Source organism: Callospermophilus lateralis, chromosome 8 (assembly GCF_048772815.1).
Source record: "Callospermophilus lateralis isolate mCalLat2 chromosome 8, mCalLat2.hap1, whole genome shotgun sequence".
Classification (NCBI taxonomy): Eukaryota; Metazoa; Chordata; class Mammalia; order Rodentia; family Sciuridae; genus Callospermophilus; species Callospermophilus lateralis.
This window is the reverse complement of record NC_135312.1, coordinates 41,099,935-41,126,203: the sequence shown is the minus strand read 5'-3', so window position 1 is coordinate 41,126,203 and position 26,269 is coordinate 41,099,935. Positions and strand designations below refer to the sequence as shown.

Sequence of the window (26,269 nt, the reverse complement as noted above, 5' to 3'; positions counted from 1 at the left end):
CACCTAATCTTCATCAGTCTGTGATGGTACCAGCTACTTTCTACCAGAAAATCTCCTTAAATATTAGTAATAGTTCCTCCTCCTTTGTTTGTAAGTTAAGGCAGTTAATTAGGAGGCTCTGTTTCTTTGAAGTGTTTTGTCTTAATTCATGGATATTGTTTTTTTCTATCCTATAATATACATTTTTTATGGAGTTAGAGAACTCCTTAGAAGTTTCCAAAAATGATGTTTTTCTTTGATAGTATTATGCTGCTGCCTAACAGCTGAAAGCTACTTTGTAGCTGAGGACCACTTGCTGCCCTTTCCACAGCTACTGAGATTAGCTGGGTCCTTTCACAGTCTTGTCAAGTTATAGATTACATTGTGGACCTCACACAGGCTGGGAGAACAGCTGTTGTACTGACTGAGTGGAGTGGTAAAGTTCGAGTAGACTTTAAATGACTGAAGCTGCTATGATAAAATGAGGCATCCTTAGCATAAGGAATAATTTCTGACATTAAACTGCCTGGTTTGCCTCCCTGCTCTACAATGTCACCTTGGGTAAGTTGCCCTTTTTAAAAAACCTTGTATTGATGCCTACTACCTAATAGAATCGTGAAGGCCAAGTGAGACAGTGCTTCAGAATAATATCTATCTCCTGTTTAGCTACACATCAGTGTTTGTTTTTACATCTACTTTAGAAATGGCCTAGATAATAGCAATACTACTTCGGTAAGTTAGAAAAGTTAATGACTTGTATAACACACAAGGAAAAACAAGCACTGGTCATACCACTTTTATTTACATTGTATCTATGTTACATTGTTTATTCAATATAGAAAAAATATGAATACATTCATAGTATTCTCTTTTAATTTGGTAATTCCACATTGTCAAATATTGACTATTTTCATATTGGGTGTCCTACCCAATTAAAAAAAAGAATGGACTTAGCAAACAATTCTAATTGCATCATGTTATTGATATAGTAATTATTACCTTATTTGTCTCTTTTTAAAAACAATCTAATTTTGAAAAGACATGATTAAACTACTGCTTAGTGGCTTAGGGAAATATTTTTTTAAAAGAAATTCATTCATTCTTTCCACAAGGAAATTTTTAAGGTAAACCTCTGAAATGCCTCAGTGACCAAGGAGAATATATTCCTTATAAAGGGGTCATGTTGAAAGAAAATCAAGTGGTAGACCCCACTGCACAATGGTTCTACACATACCAAACAGAAATGGGGACTGTATTGACAATTATGTTGCAAAAAGTCCACACTGAGAAGTCGGGTTTCTTTTAAAAATCCATTTTACAAATCAGTGATTATTTTTTTTGGACATAATACTTTCATTAAATGGGTCAAACTCAAAAATCAATGCTACAAAATACAGTATTTTCCATTGCTTTTAGTTGTAATGTACACTATGTACAGAATGACAGTAGTTACCTATCTTATACTAAATACAGATGAACAAATAGTGTGTTAAAAACCAGAATCAGGACTTATAAATAGTGCAGAAAATGCAAACGCCAAAAACACGACACCTCCTATGATCGTCACTGGAAAAGAAGAAAAAAAATTAAATGAAGCAAAATTTCTCCTGTACCCTGATATTCTACAAACAAAATTTTGAGGGAGACAATGAATTTACCTGTTTATTTCTAGTCTAGTAAACTAAGCTTGAATACAAATTCACACTATTTTTATAGCAAAGAACAACACTTAACATTCCTAATCAATTTCTTTTCTGACACTATTTTGGGAAATCATAGCATTAAATTGAGATAGTGCTGATAAACAACATTACAACTATACATCCCAAAACCCTATTTCATCGGTAGGCCTCCAGATTATTTATAGCTGCATACGAAATGTTCAGCAGAATCAGTACACCTGGTTCATACCTGATTCTCAGTCTTAATGTGTTTTTAAGATCCAAAATTTCCCATATTCCAATATGATAATTACTATGATATCACTGGTGTTTTTAGATGCACGTTTTATTTAACTGACTTCTACCCATGGGGAAAGCAGTCCATAGCATTGGGTGATACCTAGGACTTCAAAGAAGATAATTACAAAGACCAGGTGTATTTTAGAAGAAAGAACTTAAATACAGAACTAACACACACACCCTATTTCTAACCTCTCAGAATGAGAAAAAAGAAAAACAACTGACTTACCAGTTCTGACAGAGATTTTTTGTGCTATCATTCTTCCTCCAATTACTGCCAATCCAGTGCATAAGCAGTGTCCCACTGTTCCACCCACTGCTACACCATAGGGATCCTGGAAAGGAAACATAACCAGCATTAATTTACTAGTTTGAAACGAAAGTTGAAACTGCTACTAAGTGCTGCTGTTAAGAAGCACTGAAGATGGAGGCCAGTCACAAAAAATATAAACAGTATAAAAACCCAGGTGTACTGAACTTCATGAAAGGAATATAACAGCTTCTTGAAGGCATATGTACCAGTTGACCTAAACTAGAAAAAACTAAGTAAACCTTTATGGTATAGTATGTCTATGCTTCCTGAGAAAAAAACCTCACTCTTTAGTCTTCATGCTGTTAGCTCAGTACCTGGAGTACTTTTCATCCAGTCAAATTAGAATCAGCGAAGGTTTTCCAGAAAACAGTTCTGAAGGGCAGCAGGTGTTGTTAGCAAGTGGATTTGATTTTTGTTTTGTAGGGGAAGGAAATGCTAAGGAGAAAGCATCAGACCAACGATAAAAGAAAACCAACTGCAGAGCTCTTCAGCCTTTCTACAGAGAACCAACAAGGCACCAGAGGATTCCACAAGGGAGCCAGGTCATGAAGGATACTGTAAACTTGGGGTTCAACCTTTGTCTTTACACACTGTCTGATTTCTACATGGGGCATGACATAACAGGCTTATGCTTAAAGATCTAAATGGACAAAATGTACTGGAGGGGAACGAGACTGAAGATAAGGTGAGAAGATATGGAAAGAAGCAACACTCAAAATGGCGATATTACCAAAAGTTCTCCATAGGTTTAATGCAATGCCAATCAAAATCCCACCAGCATTTCTTGTAGAAATAGATAAAGACCCAGAATAGCAAAAGCAATTCTAAGCAGGAAGTGTGAATCAGGTGGTATAGCGATACCAGATTTCAAACTATATTACAGAACAATAGTAACAAAAACAGCATGGTACTGGTACCAAAACAGGCGGGTGGACCAATGGTACAGAATAGAGGACACAGAGACTAATCCACAAAGTTACAACTATCTTGGGCTAAAAGCATGCAATGGAGGAAGGATAGCACCTTCAACAAATGGTGCTGGGAAAACTGGAAATCCACATGCAACAAAATGAAACTGAATCCCCAAAAGTTAACTCCAAATGGATCAAGGAGCTTGATATCAAATCAGAGACTCTGCGTCTGATAGAAGAAAAAGTTGGCTCCGATCTACATATTGTGGGGTCGGGCTCCAAATTCCTTAATAGGACGCCCATAGCCCAAGAGTTAAATACAAGAATAAACAAATGGACTTACTTAAACTAAAAAGTTTTTTCTCAGCAAGAGAAACAATAAGAGAGGTAAACAGGGAACCTACATCCTGGGAACAAATTTTTACTCCTCACACTTCAGATAGAGCCCTAATATCCAGAATATACAAAGAACTCAAAAAATTAAACAATATGATAACAAACAACCCTATCAACAAGTGGGCCAAGGACCTGAACAGACACTTCTCAGAGGAGGACATACAATCAATCAATAAGTATATGAAAAAATGCTCACCATCTCTAGCAGTCAGAGAAATGCAAATCAAAACCACCCAAAGATACCATCTCACTCCAGTAAGATTGGCAGCCATTACGAAGTCAAACAACAACAAGTGCTGGCGAGGATGTGGGGAAAAGGGTACTCTTGTACATTGCTGGTGGGACTGCAAATTGGTGCGGCCAATTTGGAAAGCAGTATGGAGATTCCTGGGAAAGCTGGGAACGGAACCACCATTTGACCCAGCTATTGCCCTTCTCAGTCTATTCCCTGAAGACCTTAAAAGAGCGTACTACAGGGATACTGCCACATCGATGTTCATAGCAGCACAATTCACAATAGCTAGACTGTGGAACCAACCCAGATGCCCTTCAATAGATGAATGGATAAAAAAAAGTGGCATTTATACACAATGGAGTATTACTCTGCACTAAAAAATAACAAAATCATGGAATTTGCAGGGAAATGGATGGCATTAGAGCAGATTATGCTAAGTGAAGCTAGCCAATCCCTAAAAAACAAATGCCAAATGTCTTCTTTGATATAACGAGAGCTACTAAGAACAGAGCAGGGAGGAAGAGCAGGAGGAAAAGATTAACATTAAACAGAGACATGAGGTGGGAGGGAAAGGGAGAGAAAAGGGAAATCGCATGGAAATGGAAGGAGACCCTCATTGTTATACAAAATTACATATAAGAGGTTGTGAGGGGAATGGGAAAACAAACAAGGAGAGAAATGAATTACAGTAGATGGGGTAGAGAGAGAAGAGGGGAGGGGAGGGAGGACAGTAGAGGATAGGAAAGGTAGCAGAATACAACAGTTACTAATATGGCATTATGTAAAAATGTGGATGTGTAACCGAAGTGATTCTGCAATCTGTATTTGGGGTAAAAATGGGAGTTCATAACCCACTTAAATCTAATGTATGAAATATGATATGTCAAGAGCTTTGTAATGTTTTGAACAACCAATAAAAAATAAAAATAAAAAAAGAAAGAAGCAACACTGGCCTGGTTGAGGTGAGAAGCTATAGGCATAGAAAAGGCAGATGACTTTAAGAGAAATTGTGTGGCATAATTAATGCCTCAAGGATAAACAAATGATAAGTGCTCTGAAAATCAGGCATGACACCCAAGTTTCTCTTGATTATCTGGGTGAGTTAAAGTAACTCCATTGAGATTAAAAAGAGAGGAGGAGCAGAGAAAGGCTTAAAGTTGCTGACAGGAGTAAGAAGTGTAAGAATCAGATGAATGTGATGGTGGAGAAGCTAAGGGACTGAACATAATAACCCTGGGAGAGGATGCTAAAGAAGGATGTTCATAAACAATCCTCAAAGGATGACAGAGTAAGAGGAATCAAAGGAGACTGAAAGGTGGCCAGGCAGTTAGCCTCCCAAGAGACCACAGCAGGTCTTGTCAGTGGCTGCAGTAAGCTCTTCAAGGCCCCCAGTCAGCACTCGTGGTGAGGTTAGATCTGTGGTTTCAAAGGCAGCCAAGTACAATGACATTTATTCCTATCACAGCCAAGCTCTTTGAGACTGTGGGAAGAGGAAGAAAGTGCTATTTGGCAGAGAACTAGACTTGAAGAAAGGGGGCTTCTCACCCCCAACAAAGATGAGAAAAGACTCATGCTAAAAATGCCCCCCAAATTGCCCTGGGACAAAGGTAAAGATTTAAGATGGGGCAGGGGAGATATTCGAGAAGCTGAGAGCCAGGACATAGGAGAAAGCACCTGAAGTTGTGAGGGGTAGGAAATGGAAATGAAGAAAAGCAGGCTATTGCTCTCTGAAGCAGGAGGGGGCCCAGTGCCTTGGCAAGGGCAGTGTATGTGCACAGACAGGAAGTGGAAATGGTATGAAGCATGAATGGAAAATTAGGACTACACTTCCCAAATTCTATTTGTGTATTATAACCTCTATAACTGCTACCCCAGAAGATAGCATCATTCTATTTGAGAATGATACCTGAAAAAAAATCACTAGATTAAGTAAAACCCATTTTTCAGATTGTTAATTTATAGACTGAATCCTTAAAAAAGAAAGAAAAAAAAAAAAAAACCAAGGAAACATCACTTGACAAGTATGACCCAAAGTTCTCTACTCCCAACCCACCTCGTACCCATTAACATTTCAAAGACACTAGGGTTCTGTGATACGTAATTTAGGAACTTCAATGTTGGAAGTAGAGATGCAGAGTAAAATGGTTTGATACCAAAAAAAGGAATATTAAGCGAACAAAATAGACACAACCATTTGCCCTTTAACAGCTCACTAAACACCACTGCAGTGCTGGGTATGGAAGGGTGGCTGATGGAGTGCTGTGTTGGAGGCTGTGCTGCCTACATGCAGCATCAACCCATGAAGTAGGTGATCTCCCTTTTCGAGTGAGGAAGTATAGCGATATGGTCACACAACGAGAAACCAGCAGCATGTGCCATGCTCTAGGAGGCATGGACCAAGTGTCCGGCATAGAGAGGGAGTCCAGTCTTGCCCGGTTACTGCCACACAGAAGAGTGTATAGAAGAAAAGCAGGGATTCTGCCATCAGAGCTCACCCTGCAGAACCTCCCACGACCACCACATACATGGTCACTTACTTTCAAGTCCCAATTCTGGCAATCTGAAAGTCAACAAAAGACTAGAAATCAAGAAGAATACGGATACAGCCAATAAAGTGACATTTTAAAACAAAGTTTGTCTTACGGGAATTGAAAAATAGAGATCCTTTCTTCTCTTTCCCCCTCTTCCCAGAATACAGCATTTGAGACTTCTCTGACAAAACAGCCTTTCCCCAGCTATCTTAGTCCTGGCCCTCAAAATGCTTTATATTTTAAACTGCAGCCTATGTTAATAAACTTATTCTTTTATGAAGACATTTCCAAGGATTTAAAAACTATTTTAATCTGAAATTGTACAATTGGATGTAAATATAGATAAGTATACTAGTTAAGATCAAGAAGAGCCTGAAAAGTAGTTGCAACTTCTATTCCATAACCCTCTCCTCAGTAAATCTTGATAAATCTATGTGAACATTAAAATATTCTGTCTATTCCCCTCAAAAGGAAGAAAGGTTAAGTAAGAAACTAAACCAACAAGTATCTTTAAAATAAGAGGCTTTCAACAACTATGAACAAAACAGAGAAGAAAGGGCTTCAAAGGCAGATGGCCTCGGTCTGGTCCTTGCCCTGCCTACCAACCAACTCCTGTCGTCACCCAATTTCTTTGGGCCTCAGGTTATTTATCTTTATTGAGTAAAGGCTGGAAAGAGATGAACTGAGGTCTCTTGTATCTCACCATCCTAGCACTCAATAATCTAGAGCTAAGACATAACAAAAATTTTCTATACAGAAACGATTCACCCATTATAGTAGTGCCCAAAGATAAGCACTGTCAACATTCTGATTTCCTTAAGTGCTTCTTGTTCTTTGAATACCTTTTAAAATTTCTGTCATTAAAATGATGTTAAAAAGTGCATAATCCAAGAGCTACATAACAATTTGTGGATAACTGAATCAATTCTTCATTAAAAGTTCAGTCTGTTTCTAGTTCACTCAGTTATAATAAAAACATAAGTAACCTGTGCAACACTCAATTATTTCTTCAGTATAAGGAATAGAGAAACCAAAATTTACACACTTTAAAAGGCCATAAACATTTATTGCCAAACTGGTCTTCAAAAATATTAGGACAATTTATATTTTCAACAAGCATATACAGGCAGGTTCTGAAAAAAGCAAGCAAGCCAAGCCAAGATGGCCATAACTTTTGGGAAAATCGGGGAAAAGGACCAAGCAAGGGGAAAAGAGAAAACAATTTAATTTGGATATAAAAACTTCATCAGACTGGAAGCAGAAACAAGAAGGCTAATATGAGATGAGATGATTAGAGAGTCTAACATGGGAAACAACTCGCTGACCACTGACACTGAGCAAAGTCACTTGATTGTATTTACTTTTAATATAATCATAGTATTAAGTCTCACCCACCTCTCTAGCTGCCAGAACAATCGTAGTGAGTTGAGAGCGATCTCCCCATTCTGCTAAGAATGTTAGTGTAAGAGCTTGAACAAAAATGGGTGAAATAAAATGCAGCCACTTTTTCTGAGGTATTGTTGTGCTTGTACCCGTTTCAACATCTCCTGGTCCATTTAAGAGTTTGGTTCGTTGAAACTAAAACAAAAAATTACATCAATACTGGGAATCAATAGAAATAGCACAAAATCATTATTATTTTATTTGCTTAAGTTCTATAGAATATGTTCCAAAGAAACTAAATTTCTGTGACCCCAGATTTCTCCTTTGATTTCATGTAGTAATATATGTTATATTCTCAATTCTTCTGTTCCTCAGTAAAACAAATCAAATGGCATTTATTGATCACTTACTATCCTAGATGCTATGGAAGGAACATTTAAAATGATAAAACCCAGAATTCTGTCACCGTCAGCTTTAAGAAGGGAAGCTGAACAAAACAAGATATTTTTTTGTAGCTCAGACTCAACACGTGGCCACTGAAAAACCCTGAACAGTGCTTATTCCTCACTGAGTGCCTTTTTGGCCCAGATATTTAACAGTGCTATAACTTACTTCTTCATCCTTCTTCTTTAATTCTGCTTGAACTTCTTCCAGTTCCTCTTGACCCTCATCTGGGCTCATCTTCAAGCCTTCCCGAAGCATTCTAATGCCAAAAATGGCGAATAATGCAGTTGAGACATAGTATGTGTACACCCTGGGGATGACGGTGGTGGCATAGCCAAACAGAACTGAAAGAAAATGCCAACAGTGTGTCTGGTTTACTGGCCTTACCACAACAACCAAAGACAGGGTTAACATCAAGAAATCATAACTTACCACTGTTAAAGAAAAGATGGTTCACATTAGCAACTACTGTAATAACCTTAAACAACTCCATCTTTCCCTCCACCAATACTGAACCTTTAAGTCTAACCATGGCCCTCACACAGCTTACTAAGACATCAATGGCATAGTTGAAGATGGCATATTGACCTTCCCTCCAGACCTGTTCAGCCAGGGTCTGGCTTGCCACTTATGTTGTACAGGGCCTAAGACTTGAGGTAGGCTAACTTTGATGTCCTATAAGGATTCTACAGCCTGAGGCCACACCCCTTTCATATGTAGGTATAAATTCTTAATTACAAATCTTTAAATGATTCAAACTCCTCTACTTTTTAACTCTTTGATGTGATTCACTATGCTATATTCATATATACACACACACACACACACACACACACGAAAGTTCAGTCAGATTCATTCCACTCTTCTTCTCTTTTCCTGACCTACCTTCCTCCCCACTCAATCCCATTCATCTATTCTACTGATTTTTCCTCAATTTTGATGAAATCCCCTTTTTCCCCTTTTTCTCTCCCCATCCCCTTATTTTGGGTAATAAGTATGTCTTATAAAAGAAAACTAGAAATTCCTTATAGATATGTGTGTATACATACATAAACACAACATAGACATACATTTTCTAGATATGTCCACTGAAAAGCAAGAAACAAAGATGTCTCAGTAACAAAGAGTCCACCTTATACTAGATCTAGCCACTAAATGACTCCTCAAGGCTCCTTAGTCAGAGAACTTGTCCATTCCAAGACTGGGCAGAGAAAGTTCAAGATGAACCTGCAATATTTTGTTATACTAGAAAGTAAGGAAAAGCAAAAACAAAAGAGGATATCACGAGGCCCTAGAGACAGCTTGAAGGGGCTCCCACTGGCCAAATCTGGGGCAGTGTAGCAACACACCAGTTTAATAATTAAAATCACTAGAAAAAGGAGTTAAAGAGCCTATATTGAACAGGCAAACAAATGGCAACTTGCTTATAGAATTCCAAAGCTCACTGTTAAATGTGAATCAAATACTGGAATTACAAAGTCATCAATTTACAAGCATAGAGGGAAGGTTTACATCATCCCAGAGTCATCCTAAACCTATGGGGAAACTGTCACAAGTAATAGGGTATTTGTACTGTCTTCAAGTGACTCCCTATAGAGAAAAAACAGAAACAAAAACAGAGCACCAGAGAAATTTGAACTAGGTGATCAAAATGAACATCCCAATAAGGGGAAAATGGACATTGTGTGCTTTTCAGATGGGCTACCGTTCGAGGAACACAGTATCATCTATAGAGTTTTCTAGTCAAGAATGCATAACTTCAGCTAGGTAATCCCAGTGACTTGAGAAGCTAAGGCAGGAAAACTGCAAGTTCAAGACAAACCTCAGCAACTTAGCGAAACCCTGTCTCAAAAATTAAAAAGGGCTGAGGATCATCAAGGGTCGAGTGCCCTGAGTTCAATCTTCATACCAAAAAAATTCTATATATATTTCAATTTAAATTTCAGTTTAAATTTGGCATAGATTTGCTTTTAATAAACTAATAACTATAACTCAATCTGTAAGAGATTTAACAAAAGAAACTTTCAATTTCTTTCAAAATTCAGTATATTTTATATTTTAAAATTCAGTATATTTTTATTGCAGATATATGTAATAGGATTCATTTAAGATTTTTCAAGCAAAACCTTAGCATTAAGTTAACCTTATCATCATAAAACTCAATAAATAAAAATAATTATAGGAAGAAAGTTTAAATCAAATAAAAAAATCAGCCAAATAAATTTCCGACTCTCAAAAGAGTTTGTCCAGCTGGAATTGGGTATATTTCAAAACACCATAACAGTTTTATTTTATAAAATATATTAGACACTAGACCTTTGCTATTCCTTCTTAAATTTGCAATGAAAAATTTCAGATAAGTGGCAGTTCAGTGGCAGGGGGAGGCATAATTTTTCAAAATTATTTTCAAGACTACACAGGAAAAAGGTGTGCCAGTCCCTGATACTGTTTCAAAAAGTAAAGGTGAAAAGTGCTGTCAGAACCAGTGGCTAGAGGATGATGTGAAAGGGTTGGGACAGAAGACAGACACCATAGCTGAGGAGGAACCGAACACACAAAAGACACTGGGACAAATATCCACAAGCCCAGGGTAGGAAGGGCACAGAGATGACAGCCTCTTGCCCCCTTGAAGCGAAAGCTTCAACAAAAGATTTCTCTGATACTATTCAAACTCATTCCAAATAAGTGATGTCGCCATTTGCAATTCTCTCCTATTCGTATTTACCATCATAGGTACTTGCCTTCAAGGAGAAACTGTTTTTACTGTGAAAAATTAATAATTCCCTTATTAATTTCCAAAAAGTGATAAGCATTCAAGTTGTTTTAATTGTTAAAAAACTCATTTATATGTTTATAAAGACATAATCTTTTAACAAGTATTAAGGCATCCCATAGCCAGAAAATAATTTATTCTGTACTTTCAAAAATGAGTTTCATTATGATAAATCTAAAACATTCTGAGGAAAGAGAGGTGAGTGGCAAAGCACTCTAAATAAAACATCTCACTAATATAGACCAGAGCCCACAGTGTAAGTGGGCATCATTATTTCCATTTTACAGATGGGAAAACTAAATATCAAAGAGATTAAATAACTTTTGTGAAGCTAATACATTGCAATTCAGACTCAAATACAAGTCTGGCTCAAAGGGGAAAAGCTCAATATTTTCCAGGAAACCATGTGGCTTGAGGTAGCTTTTGAATGTAGAGACCATACTTTGTTCAGTTATTTTGGCATTGACTTCTAATTGATACTCAAAAGTAATGCCCATAAAGTAGTATATCAAACAGCAGCACATGCAGGGAGTACCTGACCATAATGGATAAAAACAGCTTAATATCACAATAAACTGAAAGCTATTTCTCACTGATTACCTCCCTAAATGTCCTTCAACAGGAAAATATGCAATTCTTTTGTTGTTTCTAGAATCCTATTTCTAAAATATCAAATATAAATAAGCTTATCCAGACTGAAAAGAAAAAAAAAAAAAGCTGAAACAGAATAAAAGTAAGGATAAAACATCACTGAATAAGTGATGAGGGAGTATGCATCTTGGCTGTGAACAGCAAAACATTTCATTTTAAAAGTGAGATGTGGCGTTTAAGAATTTATGTACTGACATCATTTGCTGACTAATTTCTAGAATATAAAACACATTCCAATATAACTGGCCCAGTGATTCAGTAGTCAATGCCTCGCACAATGCTTTCCATTCATTCACCTCTCACTGGGGGAAACCACTCACCTGACAAGCAGGTCATCAGGGCCAAGGCAAGCATAGCCCCAGCCAGCACCGTCAATCGGTTATAGCGCATCGCCATGATGGCTGCTATGAAAAATGTCTTATCACCCAATTCAGACACAATGATGACTGATATGGCAGCGACAAATGCATGAATAAATCCCAAATTGGTTTGGGTAGCTGGGTCTTCTTTATTTGTGTGAACTGGGGCTGCTGGTGTAAATCCTTTCTGGAAGAAAAAAAAATTATTAAATGATTATTAGTTACTTTTTAAAATAAATTATTTAACATTCTTTTATTTTACATGTGAATAAGATTTTTTTTTGTCATGATCATATTTATCACTTTCAAAGTCAATGGTAATGACTTTGATGGTCGATCCTATAATGCACAGCTATGTAAAAATTCTCCAAACTGATTTAAAGAAAATATAGACCAGCTATGTTCAAACATTAAAATTACCTTATTTTCTAAGTATCTGTTATCTGAGATTTAGTTCTTAGCTATGTTCCATTAAATTTTTATTAGTAACTTGGGTGGAAGTCCCAGGTATGATTATCAAGCATTCAAGTGACATGAACTGAGAGACAAACTTCAACTGAGACACTATAAAATTAACAAAGTAGGACCCAAAAGCTCTCACAGGCTATATTAAGAATTGGCTAAGCTGGATGCCATGGCACATGCCTGTAGTTCCAGCAACTTAGGAAGACTCTATCTCAAAACAAAAAATAAAAAGGGCTGGCAATGTAGCTCAGTGCTAGAATGCTCTGGGTTCAATCCCCAGTACAGGAAAAAAAAAAATAAAAATAAAAAAAGAGTTGGTTTTAGCTAAGACAAGGTTTAATATAGATTGATGTGTACATGGTCCCACAATTAGGTCTAAAAAATTCTTGAAGGTAATGTGGCCTAATAACAAGACAAACCATAGTCTTGGTTGGCATGAAGTTGAAAATGTGTCAAAGTTTCAAAAAGGCAATAAGCATTGTGCTTTAAGGAGTTAATGGCAAGCCCCGTAGTATTCTACACTGCTTGGCCCTTCCCCAAAGTGCTGTACACAGTTCTGAGGTCCCACTCTTGAAAGCACCATCCTCTGAAGATCACCCAAGATGGAGAGAGAATCTAAAACCAGGGCTTGGCAAGCTCTGTGGAGGTCAACGCAGCCTGTTTGAGAAAGGGATGTTTTTACCTATTTAAGAAGATGTAAAAAAATAAGAAATAGGGAAGGGAGGTTAAGAGATGGGAGAAGGAGAGGGAAGGAAAGAAATAAGTTTACACAACAGTGATCTCATGTAGCCAGCAAAGATGTAACCTGCAAAACCTAAAATACTGTCTGGCTCATTACCAAAAAGTGTATTGGCTTGGACTCTAAGACAATCACAAGAAACCAGGAAAGACAGTAATTGGTAAAGTCTGTTGTTAGTCTATCCCCCCTATATGATCCCAAGAGGCAGAAGTAAAAAAAAAAAAAAAAAAAAAAAATTATAGGTGCAGATTTCAGATTAATTCAGAGAAAAGATTCCTATTCAAAAGAGCCACTCAAAGCTGGAATGGGCTGTAAGAGAAGATGAGAACTTCCCTTCTCAATGTCCGAGTGCCAGGGAAGGGAACCACCACTCCAAGAAACTGACTTCACTCTGGTTCTCAACCAGGACACCTATATCTCCAAGAGGGCAGCTGGCAATGTTTGGAGACACTTCTGGTTGTTACAAATGAAGGGGAACAACTGGTATCTAGTGGGTAAAATCTAAAAGCAGAGATACTGCTAGATATCCTACAATGCACAGGACTTCCCCCTCAACAAAAAATTATATATCCAAAAATTATACATCCAAGATAGTTCCCAGATTGAGAAACACTGGGCTAGATAACTCACTTTGACCCTAAGAGCTTATCTTTGATTAATTTTTAAAGCTTATCAATCTCTACAAATTCAAGACATAAAAAAGAAACCTGAGAACATAAATTGTTTTGGAAAGGTAAAAACGAAGTAACATGTTTTACAAAAGGTAAAGGTCCTTGAAGGTCCTGATCAGAGATATCAAAAGGATAAAATCCTAAATTTATAGTGTACATGTCATTCCTTAACACACAGCATAAAACTTCACTTCAAAACCCATGGTACAAATAAGAAAAATTTAAGTATTACTCAGATTAGACCTCTGAGCTAAAAACTGGGGTAATTTAACAACTGATAAAAAACTTTTCCAGCCTTGACAGTCAGCTCTGGATTGTGCATGTACCATCTTAAGGGCTTCCAGGTTCTCTACATCACCACCAGTTCTCTACACCACACTATCCAGTGTGCCTTTAAAAATGAGGCTCTGGTCTCTTCTGATACCCTAGCATTACGCATCCCAAAGACACATGCATTTCACCTAGGCTCTATTTAACATAGTGCTTTCCTGCTGGATAAGCTTTTTATATGAAAAAAATTCATTGTAAAATTTCAAAATCTTAAATTGAAGGAAAATTTGAGGGATAAATATATGCAATTTATGATCAATTAACACTAAGGTCAAAAGGAAAATGTTTACTTTTAAAATCAAATCACAATAGTGACCAAAACTACATATTTCCATGGTTTTATAATTCCTAGCCACAAAACCCTGGCTACATTATTTAGTTTCTGTTCCTCTGTGAGATGTGGAGGTTAAAATAAAACTTGAGACTACAACAAAACTACATAATCTTAAACACCTTCCTATATAGAGAACATAAGAAAAGTTAATTTATAGCTTTTGTTGTGTAGAAAGCCCTAGATAGCCAAAATCATACTGTTAAATATGATCCTGGTGATAAAACCCTATGACAACTGGAGACTGGAGCAGGAGGATCACCAAGTTTGAGGACAATCTGGGCAACCAAGCAAGACCTTATCTATAAATAAAAATAAAAAAAGAGCTGAGATACAGCTCAGTGGTAGAGTGCCCTGAGTTCAGTCCTCAGTATTGCCAAACGAAGAAAGAAAGAAAAAGCAAACAACAACAAAACCAAAACAACTGGAGACAAAAAGTACCAGGGCATTGGAATGACAGAAGATTTTTTTAAAATAAAAATATTATAAAAATACTGGAAGGGTTGGAAAATTATCAGTTATCATTCACTGGCTGCTCACTATATACAAGGATCATTTTCTCTGCTCTACCGTCACAGCAGTAGAATCCGTAGCACTGGAAACAAAAGGTCTGGGTTCATATCCAAGGGTTTACCATTTACTGTGACTTTAGGCCAGTAAGTAAACTTTCCTGTGACTCAAGTTCATCTCTAAAGTAAGAGGTAACTATGCCCCAGGATTGCTATGAGCTAATGAATATGAATAAAGTCCTTAAGATGGTGCCTAGCACTTAGTTTTTGTAGCATCACACAACATGACCAGCTTATTTATCTTCGTGAAACTAATTATACCATGTTGCTACATTTTAAAACATAAAAAGAAGTAAAATTATTTGAACTATTTTAACCCAATACCACTAAACTACTATTTAAATTGTAAGCAATATTTTAAAAATTACTAATGAAATATGTTAATTGGTTTTTTTTCATGCTGTCTTTAAATTCTAGTGTACATGACACATGGCTCATGGCTACAGTACTGGCAGTGTAACCTGAGAATCTGCCAAGCTTCTGCTTACCACAGGCCCTGAGTGAATCACACAGTCCCACCGTCCTGACCTCCTTTTCATTATGGTCCTATTAATCAAGATTCCTCAAGAGATGGGGAGGGGAGGGGACAGAGGTGTAGGAAAGACGGTAGAATGAGAAGGACATCATTACCCTAGATACATGTATGATTGCACAAATGGTATGACTCTACATCATGTACAGAGAAATGAAAAATTGCACTCTACTTGTATACAATGAAATGAAATGGATTCTGCTGTCATGTATAACTAATTAGAATCAAAGTAAAAATAGACTCCTCAAGAGACAACTCAAGTAGAACCTCTTGAGCAAAGCCTACCCCAGTAACTTCAGCTGTTAATGATCCTGCACGCCCTAAAATAAAACTCTACACACACTATAGGCAGTAAGTCACAGCAGAGACAGGAAAAAAACTAAGTTTAAGATTGAAACACTCAGGAACTCACCTTTTTGTATTAGAAACATATATAAATGTAATGCTATCATTTGTAAAGAAAAAAATAAATTTTTATCAATAGAAACTATTAAATGGTAAATCCATGTAACAATAATATGGAGCTAAAAGATGTTCTATATATACTAATATAGAAAAATCATTAAGAAGCTTCAAATATGTCTGTAGTCATCATAATGGGGGACACATGTAATATATAATATGTATACAACTGTAAATATGGACCAAATCTCAAGAAACAGTAATGGATGTTTCGAAGGAAGGAACCAGAATAACTAGGAGTCAGCAAACTTTTTCTTAATCAAATATTTAATAGCTTCATGGGCTACTTAGTTTCCATGGTAACTCTGCTGCTGCAACTTGAAAGCAGCTATAGGTGATACCTGAGTGAGTATTGCTGTGTTGAAATAAAACCTTATTCACAAAAACAAGCAGTTAGTGAAAAACTGATCCCTGAACTAGAATTCAAGGGGGAAAAGCAGCATATTTCTCACTATAGGTTTCTCTCTACCTTCTAGATTTTATCACGCACACAATTATAGACATGAAGTGCATCACTTCAAAAACCTCTTAACCTAGCCTCTTACTCCAGCTCTTGGAGATCATTCCTTGCAGTCTAAGGCCGGCTTCAGGCAGGTCCAACCTGAAAGCACACTGTTCTGCACTTAACTTTTGCTACCTGGGCATGTGGGGAGTCAATGGTGGGTCAACCTTTGACCAATTAGGGAAGTCTGTTGTGAGATTCATATCATAAGGCTCCTTGAAGGTCTAGTTTTATGCAGTACTAGTCACTCCTGGTGCAGCTAACTTGAATTAGCTGCACCAGGAGTGTTCATCTCCTTTCCTGTACTGGCAATGGGAAAGAAACAAGCATGTTCTGAGACCAGGCAGTAAGCCATCAGATGAATGACTGGGCAAGATGGGAAAGATATTGGGTGTAGACTGAAAATATTTTAGTTATAGTCTAACTTAGGAGCAACAGTAAAAGACATAGGCACTGTGACAAATAATCAGAGCAGAGTTGAGAATACCAGCTACTGGACCAATTAATTAGGAGGTCAGCTGCATAACACCAGTGCTGAGGACAAATTAGAGAAGGAAGAAAGTATACATATGATAGAAAGGAAAAAAACAGATCAATGGGCCTTTAAAAAGAGAGAGCATAGGATCAGAAATAGCTTTGAGTCTCGTTGAATGAGAAAAATATTAGTACTCCTAAAAGATAGGTGGGAAAGAGGAATCAGATTGGTTTCAGATGTGTTCAATTTGAAGTGACATGGAGCATTTCAAATGAGGTTTTCTAAAAGGTCTCAGAAGTGGCTCTTATTAAGACAGGACAGCCTCACAGTTGTACCTGGTTGCTGCTACCTCAATTAGCTGAAACTTTGTAAGTAGATGTGATTTCCACAAAAGGCAGAGATAACTCAGAAAATGAGTCTTAAGATTAAGCCTACAACAGTTCTGTTGTTCCCCAGACATGGAAAAAACAAGGTAGGATTTACAGTGTTCCTCTTGAATTACCTTCATCTTCAGGTTGGTCAACTCAAGGGAAGAGAGCTGTCTCATTTGTAGCATTATGTAGTCATGTGTTTCAAAGTTCACAATGCCTTTAAATTTGACTCTCATCTATACCCTAAGATTAATTTCCAGCCTATTTTCCAGCTCCCATCTGTCAACATGGCCTGGACTTATCATTTCTTATCCTGAGTACTTCTCTATTACTTTAAGCTTGGTTACATTTTAACACTTGGAGGTAATGTTATATCATTTTTCTGTGTTTCTAAAAAGGAGGGAGCTTCCCACATTATTTATGTCTCAACATACTCATATGATTTTCATTTAGGGATCTGAATCCAAAACCACAATAGCTCTCATTTCAAATATGGAAATTCTAAACAAATTATTTTCTGAATCTCCATCTCTTAATCATTTGCGAACTTCATGCCCTACTGCACATGCCAAATCTAAGAGAAATACTTGAATAATTCCTTGTGGCTTTACTTTGCCATTCCAACCATTCATGAACCTACCAGACAGTTGAACTTTTTGAAATGTTCAAAGTAAAAAGGCACACTCATATTTTTCTTATATAAATAATGCCTGAACATCTTTAAAAGCCTGAAGAGGAAAGGGGATGTTAGTAGAAACTCATTACTCTGAATATTCTGGTGAGCACACTTCATATATATATATATATATATATATATGAATATAAATAAAAGATATACAATTTATATATAATATTATAATATATATAATATATATAAATAAAATGATATTCTATAGAATTTAACAAAATAAGTATATACTATACATCCTATCCCTAAACTACCATCCTTAATGGATTGTTTTGCATATATTTTCTGCTCCAGCATAACTGACCTACAGCCTTAGTGTTAATGTCTGCAAACTGTTCTGACATACTAAATGTCATTTTTTACTGAACCAGTTTTAAGCCAGGGATCTGTGTGATGGTCAGTTTTATGACCACCAAGGCTAGGCAACAGCCCCTGATTATGCAATCCCACATTAAGTGTGCTACAGCAATGCAGGTCTCTTGCAGATGTGATTGTAGTCCACAATTAGTTGGTTTTCAGTAAGAGAGTTTACTGTTTACTTGAGATTATCTGAGTAGACTGCATTCAATCTTTTGAAAGGCCATATGACCAAAGCTGAGGTTCCTCTGCAAAGCACAAAGTACAACTGTTAAAGCAGCTTTAAGCCATGCCAGAGAATAATACCTTGCCTGCTGGATTGGCCTGCCCTATAGATAAGTAACTTGCCTGGTCATGCCTCGCAACTGCCAAATTCTTGAAATAAATCTTTAAAAAAGCAAAAACAAGGGGCTGGGGATGTGGCTCAAGCGGTAGCGCGCTCACCTGTCATGCATGCGGCCCGGGTTCGATCCTAGCACCACATACAAACAAAGACATTGTGTCCGCCAAAAACCAAAAAATAAATAAATATTTAAAAAAAAAAAAAAAAAGCAAAAACAAAAAACCCCACAAACAATCTTAGAAAAGACATTATTTAGGGAAGGGGTTGAGGGTGGAGAAGGAAGAAACAAACAAAAACAGAAATAAAAGTTGTCTTAAACAGCTAGGCACTGTACTTAACAGCAGGGGCAGTTATTATTTATTGAGCCATTAACTAGATACACCAGATATTTTCATACATATTGTTTCACTTGCTGTTCAAAAAGTTATTAGCTCAATTTAACAGAGGATGAGAAATGGATGCCAAATAGGCCCAATGGTGTAGGACTCTTAAAAAATTCAAATCACAGTTAACAGTGTCAAATGAGAACTGAAAAGACCTCTGGACTTGGCAATTTGCTGTTATGGTACCCGGAATTTCAACAAAAAGGCAGGAGTGAAGCCAGATAGAAATATTAAAGCAAAGTTCAAAAGCAGCTAATTCCCTAATTAGAAGTTTGGTTTATAAAACTGAAGAACAGAAACTAATGCTGTCAAGCAGGGCTAAATGGATGGTTTGTTTTTTTTTTTTTTTTTTTCCTTTACCAAAATAGGAGAAACCCATGACTATATAGAAGCAGATAGGAAGAAAACAATGAAGAGAATAAAGGTATTAAAGAAGGAAAGTACTAAAGGACTTAGGAGAATAGGAACATAGTTACAGAGAGGAAGTATGGAAAGGATGAATAGTTTTGTCCAAAGCACAAAAAAAGAGCAGAAAGTATGAGCACAGAAGGAAATATTTGGAAGCATACAGGAGTCAGATGCAGAGAGTACAATTCCCATTTAGTACAATTCCGCTATTCAGTTACACAATAATCTACCAGAGAAAGTCATCAAATGCTTGTGTTATTTCTTGGTATTAAAGTAGTGGTATAAATACCACTACTTTAATGTTTGAAAAGAAATAATATCTTAAGAACGGGACCAACAATTTGTAATTTAAAAACCTTGCTGAATAAAACTCTTTTCTACTACAATTTGATTCCAAATCAGAAAATTCTGTGTGTGTGGTCCTCATTTAGAAGGTATTCTTTTATGCTTTCTTGATACTCAAAAGAAGGAAAAAAATGACAATCAATAAAGAAAAAAATAATTCCTATTCTGGCTCTAGAGTTCAAATTAACACAAATGCTAAAATGAATAGATAACCTGCACCAGAATCTCCATCTATCTACATGATGAAACTTAGAGAAGACGCTTGCTTTGAAACGAAATCTAGAGCTTGATACCTAGAAAAAAAAAGACTTATGTCCTTGCAAAAAAACCAAAGTTGCTCAACAAAAGTTATCAAACAAGAGGTGAAATTATTATTATTATTTGTGGTGCTGGGGATTGAATCCAGAGTCTTGCGCATGTGCAGCAAGGACTCTACTGAATTTATTTTTAAGTGTCAGAGGAAGATGCTTATCATTAGCTCAGAACTGTTTCCTCAACACTATTTTACTGATATGAATCTGAAAAGTTTTTTCAGAAGTTATAAAAATGTGCACAAATACACACATTGACTTAAACCAATGACACCATGGATAAGCCGGGTTTCAAGACTGCAAATTGAAGACATAACTTTCAAATTAAAGATGTAACTCTGCGTGTGTGGTAGTGGGATTCAAACTCAGAGCCTCTTGTGTGCGAGGCAACCTCTTACCACTGAGCTAAACTCCCAGCCCAAGATATAACATTTTATTTTAAATTTCCGCTATTATGTTTTTGTATTTGTAGATGATTCAGCTTGTTTTTAAAATAACATTTTATTAATGTTATGTTAATTCATGTTTAACATTCACTTTTGAAAAATATAATTAATGCTTAGCAATTTTATTTTTATGTTACCATTATATAATGCTTCATAAAGTTTAGAATTAGAAATATATCAAGTGTATGTAGTTTTCACTGAATTTTCTTTCTTCTTCTATCTCTTCTCCCTCCCACACTTCTTTTTTTTTTTTTCCTGGAATATCCAAGATTGAAATCAGGGCCTGTTGCACCCTAGACAAGTGCTTTATACTCAGTTACATCCCCAGCCCTTTTCATTCTGAGATAGGGGCTAATAAGCTAAAAAGGTTACCCAAACTGACCTGAAACTTGCCATCCTCCTTCCTCAGCCTCCCAAGTAACTGAGATTGCAGGTATGCACTAACACACTGGACTCAATTTTTCTTACTGAATTGCTTTGATGACAGGACACCATCAAATAAATTCAGTAATATAACAGAGAGGGTAATTATGAATATGTTAAAGTCCTCATAGGCAAGAGGCTCAATCCTAGTAATAAATCAGGAGGCTGAACTGAATGAAGCAGGACTGCAACTTAATAAAAATGGGGGAAATCTTAAAAGAACCTGTAAAAGGTGTTCTCATGATTAAAAGATAATTTTTAAAAATGTCAAGTAACAATACAGTAAAAATATGAAAATGAGAACCTATACTGGGTCAGGTAATAGGATTTTTGCAGGCTTATCAACAGTGATCTGGCAACTGCAACCAGAATATTTCTCCTTTAGACTTTCAGAATATTCAGCAAATTATAAATTACCTTTATTAAATTGACCTGATCTTCCCCAACATTAAGGACTTATGCTTCGTATATATGTACTCTACCTATGGAAGGAATAAAGGTGGGGGGAACCTAAGTAGGTCACTAGAAACATAAACTGCATAGAAGAAGGGATCCAAAAGATACTTTTGAGATCCAAGAGTACTTTATTCCCATGGTTTGTAAATTGGAGTTTATTCATGACTTAAGTTCAGAGTAAATTCCTCCAATTTATTTTTAACCTGCTTATTAAACAAAAACATATCCACACAGAAAGCCCAATTTAGAAGTTCAGTCTCCTCACTTTAAAGCACCCTGTAAGATGCAACTACATGTTGACAATTCATCTTCCACTTCAATGCATGAATCTACTAAGGGATTTTTTTTTCCCTTCATTTTTAGAAGTCCACTCACAGCTGCATAAAAAAGGTTAAATTTAAACATCTTGTCCCTTTAAAAGATATACTATGTGTAGATGCAAAGCCAGCTGAAACTCGATATTCAGCAATGCTGAACCCTTGTTTATGTGGCTATTAAATTGTACTTTGATCATTTTTTACCTCCATTAGGTAGACCAAAAAAGCAAATGATAATTATATTGCATAATTTAGAAAATATGTGAAAGCAAAAACTGTCAACATACAGTAGCACTGTAAATAAAAAGCTGAGCATCAACTATTTTTGACATCAAAAAATTAAGTAAAAATATATTAAAAACAAGGCAATTATATTTGCTATAAGAATTAAAAATAAATTCCTAACTCCAAAGGACCAAGAATACATGAAAATATTAGAAGGCAAAAAATAACATTATATTGAGTCTTTCCTTTCCCTCCCCACCCCTAGTTTTTTAAAGACAAAGATCCTTCTGACCACTCAAATATGGTCACTAGACATGTTTCTGCCACTGTGGCCTCTATTTACATAGCTGCATTTTTCCCAGCTTCCTAAAAAGGGTTATTAATAGCCATAACTACTATTAATATCTACCACTAGTCTTCTTAAAAATCATGACTCAAACTTCAACAAAATGCCTAAAAGTTACTCATTCATAAATCTCACTCTCACAGTTACTTAACCCAAAATAGTTGTTATTTTAAAATAAACTTCTGATATTGAGTTAAATGACAATGGGCTAAATGATGAACACTAAGAATAAAGTTCATTAATCAGTTCAACTTCAGAAGTAGATGTGAGGAGGCACATCAGCTGAGCCAGGGAGTGACAGGCATAGCTGTCTGAATGGCAGCCCCACTCCTGACGCATGGCTGAGCAGGGAGGCTAGGCAAAAGAAGAGGACAGAGAAGCCCACTCCTCACTTCCCCTGCACCAGTAGAGACCCTGACTTCTCATGATGGTAAATGATGCACACTTCTTTTATACCTCTGACTTGATTTACACTGCACATCTCTGTCATCATGGTATGTTTATTACTCTTGAGTTCAAATGCTTTTCTTATGCTTTTTTTTTTAACTTTAAAAAATCTCAGAATTAACTATATAGCCAGCTAAAGCTAAAACTTTTAAACCCAACACCAATCTATGAATGGATATGATCTCATTTCAGGCAACAGGTGATTAATACCTGGTTTTTCTTAATTTCATCTAGCAGATCCTTCAGCAAATGAGAGAAAGAGACTAGATAGATACAATTAAAAATATTTTCTGTTGAGTTCACTTCATAGTTTTTCCATAGAAGGATTTAATAACTGATAGAAACTTGAAATGTAATTACTTTAATTCACTCACAGAAAATTACTCAATAAACACCAACAGGCAATGCCTTATGGGAGAGCAAAGATAAGATATAACCATGGCTGTCCAGACACTAAAAAGCTAACAGGGGCAGATGAAACATGTACACAAATTATGGGAACCCAAGGTAGCAGGATGTAACTGTAAAGATAGAAACAGAAACAAAAGGCTAAAGCACCCCATAAAGGGGAAAAGGAAAGCTAGGCATCAGGATCAAAGACCTGTATCGGCCCAATATCCAACCAACCATTAAAATCCATTAATAAATAAATAGATTAAAAGAGCTCTGGTTTGATACAATGAACACTTAGGACACCTGGTAAGACTCTGAAACCTGAATTTTAATTCTGGTTCTACTGAGAATGAATTTCTTAGCTCTGAGACATTAAACATCACTCTTTCCAAATCTAGTTTTCCCCATCCATGAACAGGAAATGGCACCTGCTCTACCTGCTGAACAGCAGTTTTGAAGATTAAATCAGCTCCCAGAATCTAAAGTTCCCTGTAACTTTAAATCTCTTCAGAGGTGGCTAGTTATTCAACTTCTTCCTGAGTACTTCCAGTGAAGAGAATTTCATTATTTCTCAAAATTGACTACTACAGTTTGGACAGCTCTAATTCTTAGAAAGTTCTTGATGTGTTGAAACCAAAATCGGCCTCTGTGAAATTTCTATACTCAGATAAAATAACAAAAACTGGAAAAGCCAAACAAGGTAACATCCAATGATGTGAATAAATGAAATTTTAGAGAAGGCGACAGAGTAGGTATCTGCAAGTTCTTGAAGGTGGGAAAGGTCTGACCCACAGGCTTCATACTTTAGTCTTTCTTTTAGAGAGGTCTTTTGTTTGGGAAGACCAGAAAAGATCACCTGGCATGTCTGAAAGTCTCACTGAAACATTCTTTTTTTTTTTTTTTTTAATAGTACACCATATGAGCAAGGGAGTGGTTGCGCAAAAGCGTGGTGGTTAGCTGGAGCCAGAACATTTAGAAACCTGAATATCCATTCCACAAACAAGGCTGCACTGAAATTACTATGCAGGGGCAATTCACTTTAGATTGCTGATATGATGGTAGAATTCAATGTTTAGAAAAAGTAGGTGCAGATGGGCTGAATGGAGGCTAGGGGAGATAAAATGGAGGCTAGGGATGGGCAGCTGGACCCCAAACTAGTCCTACTAGGGGAGATAAAAGGTCCAGAACTTGAGAGCTGAACAGGAAATGGAGAGCGCGCCCAAGACTGAAAGAGGAAAATTCTTAATTGTTGCCAAGTGAATGAGAAAGGGGTGATTCTCTTAAAGCTTTCTCTTAAAGCCGATTTAAAAGTTAGTTTACATCTATTTAGGTAAGGCCAAACAAAACAGATTCTGGTTTACTAATAAATTTAGTTTTGACATCCCACACTGCTCTATCAATCTATACTACCCCAGAGTGATATTCCTCCGCGTTCCTGAGGGCCACTCCCGGCAAACCATGCCACGTTGTTAAAAAGTCAGAGTCGGGGTACATAATCCACACACACTGAATTTGGCAAAACCCACAGGCCTGATAAGCAGTTTGAATATGCTGTTTCAATAACGAAATGGCCGATGTGATCATCCTTAGGGAATTAAAAAATTCTCCCAGCTGCCAAAAACTTTCTACTTGGGATCCGCATTTCCAGTCTTTCCAGTATAACACATGTGATCGAGACGCGGATTCCGGGCAGCATCTAGGTCCGCGGAACTGAAGGTACACTCGGCAGGCTCTCCGCTGGCTCTCCCTCTCCCTTCCCCCACAAGGAGCTGGGCGAGGCCTGGCCTCACACGGGGAAGGACGCAGAGGATCGCCTTCCTCCTGGCGAGCCCGGGCGAGCCGGGGCGGGCTCCCCTCCCCCAGCCGGCGCCGGGGCGGAGGGCGGCGCTCTCGCGGGCCTCGAGCCTGGTACCCAGAGCAGCCGGCTCCGCAGCCGCGTGCGCCCCATCCCCCTCCTGCCCAGCCCGGCCCGCTCACCTCGGCCCGGGCCGGCTCGGGCCCCTGCACGCCAGCGGGCTGCGGCTGCAGCTGCTGGGCAGCTGCCGGCGGTTCCTTGTTCCGGTGGCTAAGGTCTTCCTCCGGGCCGGCCCGGACCCCGACCGCGGACCACAGCAAAGGAACCAGCAGGAGCAGAAGCAGCCGGGGCGCCGATGCGCGGCCGCTCCCCCGGGCCGCCATCCCGCCCGCCCAGCCGCCCGCGCACGGGCACCGCAGGAGGAAGTGCCGGTGACGGCAAGCTGCGACCCGGAGCCGTCTGGACGGCGCGTCCGTCACGCCCCGCCGCCGCTCAGTGAGCAGCCTGAACCATGCGGGTGGTGGGAGAGGACCGGGAGAGGTCAGAGGCAGGCCGCGTCCGCAGCCGCACCACGGGCAGGCACCCTCACCCGCGGAGGCCACACGACTCCTCTAACTGCCTCCGTGCGGCCCTGCCCCAACTCCGGGCCCCGCCCCCTATCTCTGACGGGCTCCCATTGGCCCGGCGTCCGCCTCGGCGTCGTGACGTCCTCGGGCAGGTTGAGGTGCGGCTCGCACGCCCCTCCCATTGGACGCGGCACTCAGGCAGGTACCCAGGGCGGGTTGACAGTTCCCTGTGGGCATCTTTCCCGCATCCCATCTGGAACCCGGCTCCCCGCTCTGTGCCTCACTGTCCCAAGACTGTTCAGCTATTACTTATGCTTCCTTTCGCGACTTCGGCCTTAATATCCAGACCCGCCTTTGCCTACTCTCGACCTTTCTTAGATGTTAAATTAGTTCCAGCGCCGCTGGTTACGTGGCACCTTGCCTGCAGGAACTGTCACACCTCTCCGGGTTGGGCGTGTCAACCTACTGCACAGAACGTTCTTAAGGATTCAGAATGCTATTTTTTTTGAGCTTTGTAATAGGATTCAGAAATAGATTTTAAAAATTTCAAGCCTTTTTTTAAAAGATGTTATTGCCCATAAATAGCCCCAAACCCAAACTATCTGACTGGTCCTGAATACCTTTCCGTTTTGGAGGC

At 38.1% G+C, this 26,269-nt stretch overlaps 1 protein-coding gene across 1 annotated transcript; it reads right to left on the bottom strand.

The window, feature by feature from the left end:
* Positions 1-759: 759 nt before the first annotated feature.
* Positions 760-25,690, bottom strand: Tmem165 (transmembrane protein 165). The gene is made up of 6 exons (XM_076864517.2): positions 25,249-25,690; positions 11,898-12,123; positions 8,322-8,497; positions 7,722-7,904; positions 2,170-2,275; positions 760-1,545 (listed from the first exon to the last, which is right to left on the bottom strand). The coding sequence occupies exons 1-6, from the start codon at positions 25,447-25,449 to the stop codon at positions 1,469-1,471; spliced, it is 969 nt and encodes a 322-aa protein (XP_076720632.1). The 5' UTR covers positions 25,450-25,690; the 3' UTR covers positions 760-1,468.
* Between the last annotated feature and the right edge of the window lie 579 nt (positions 25,691-26,269).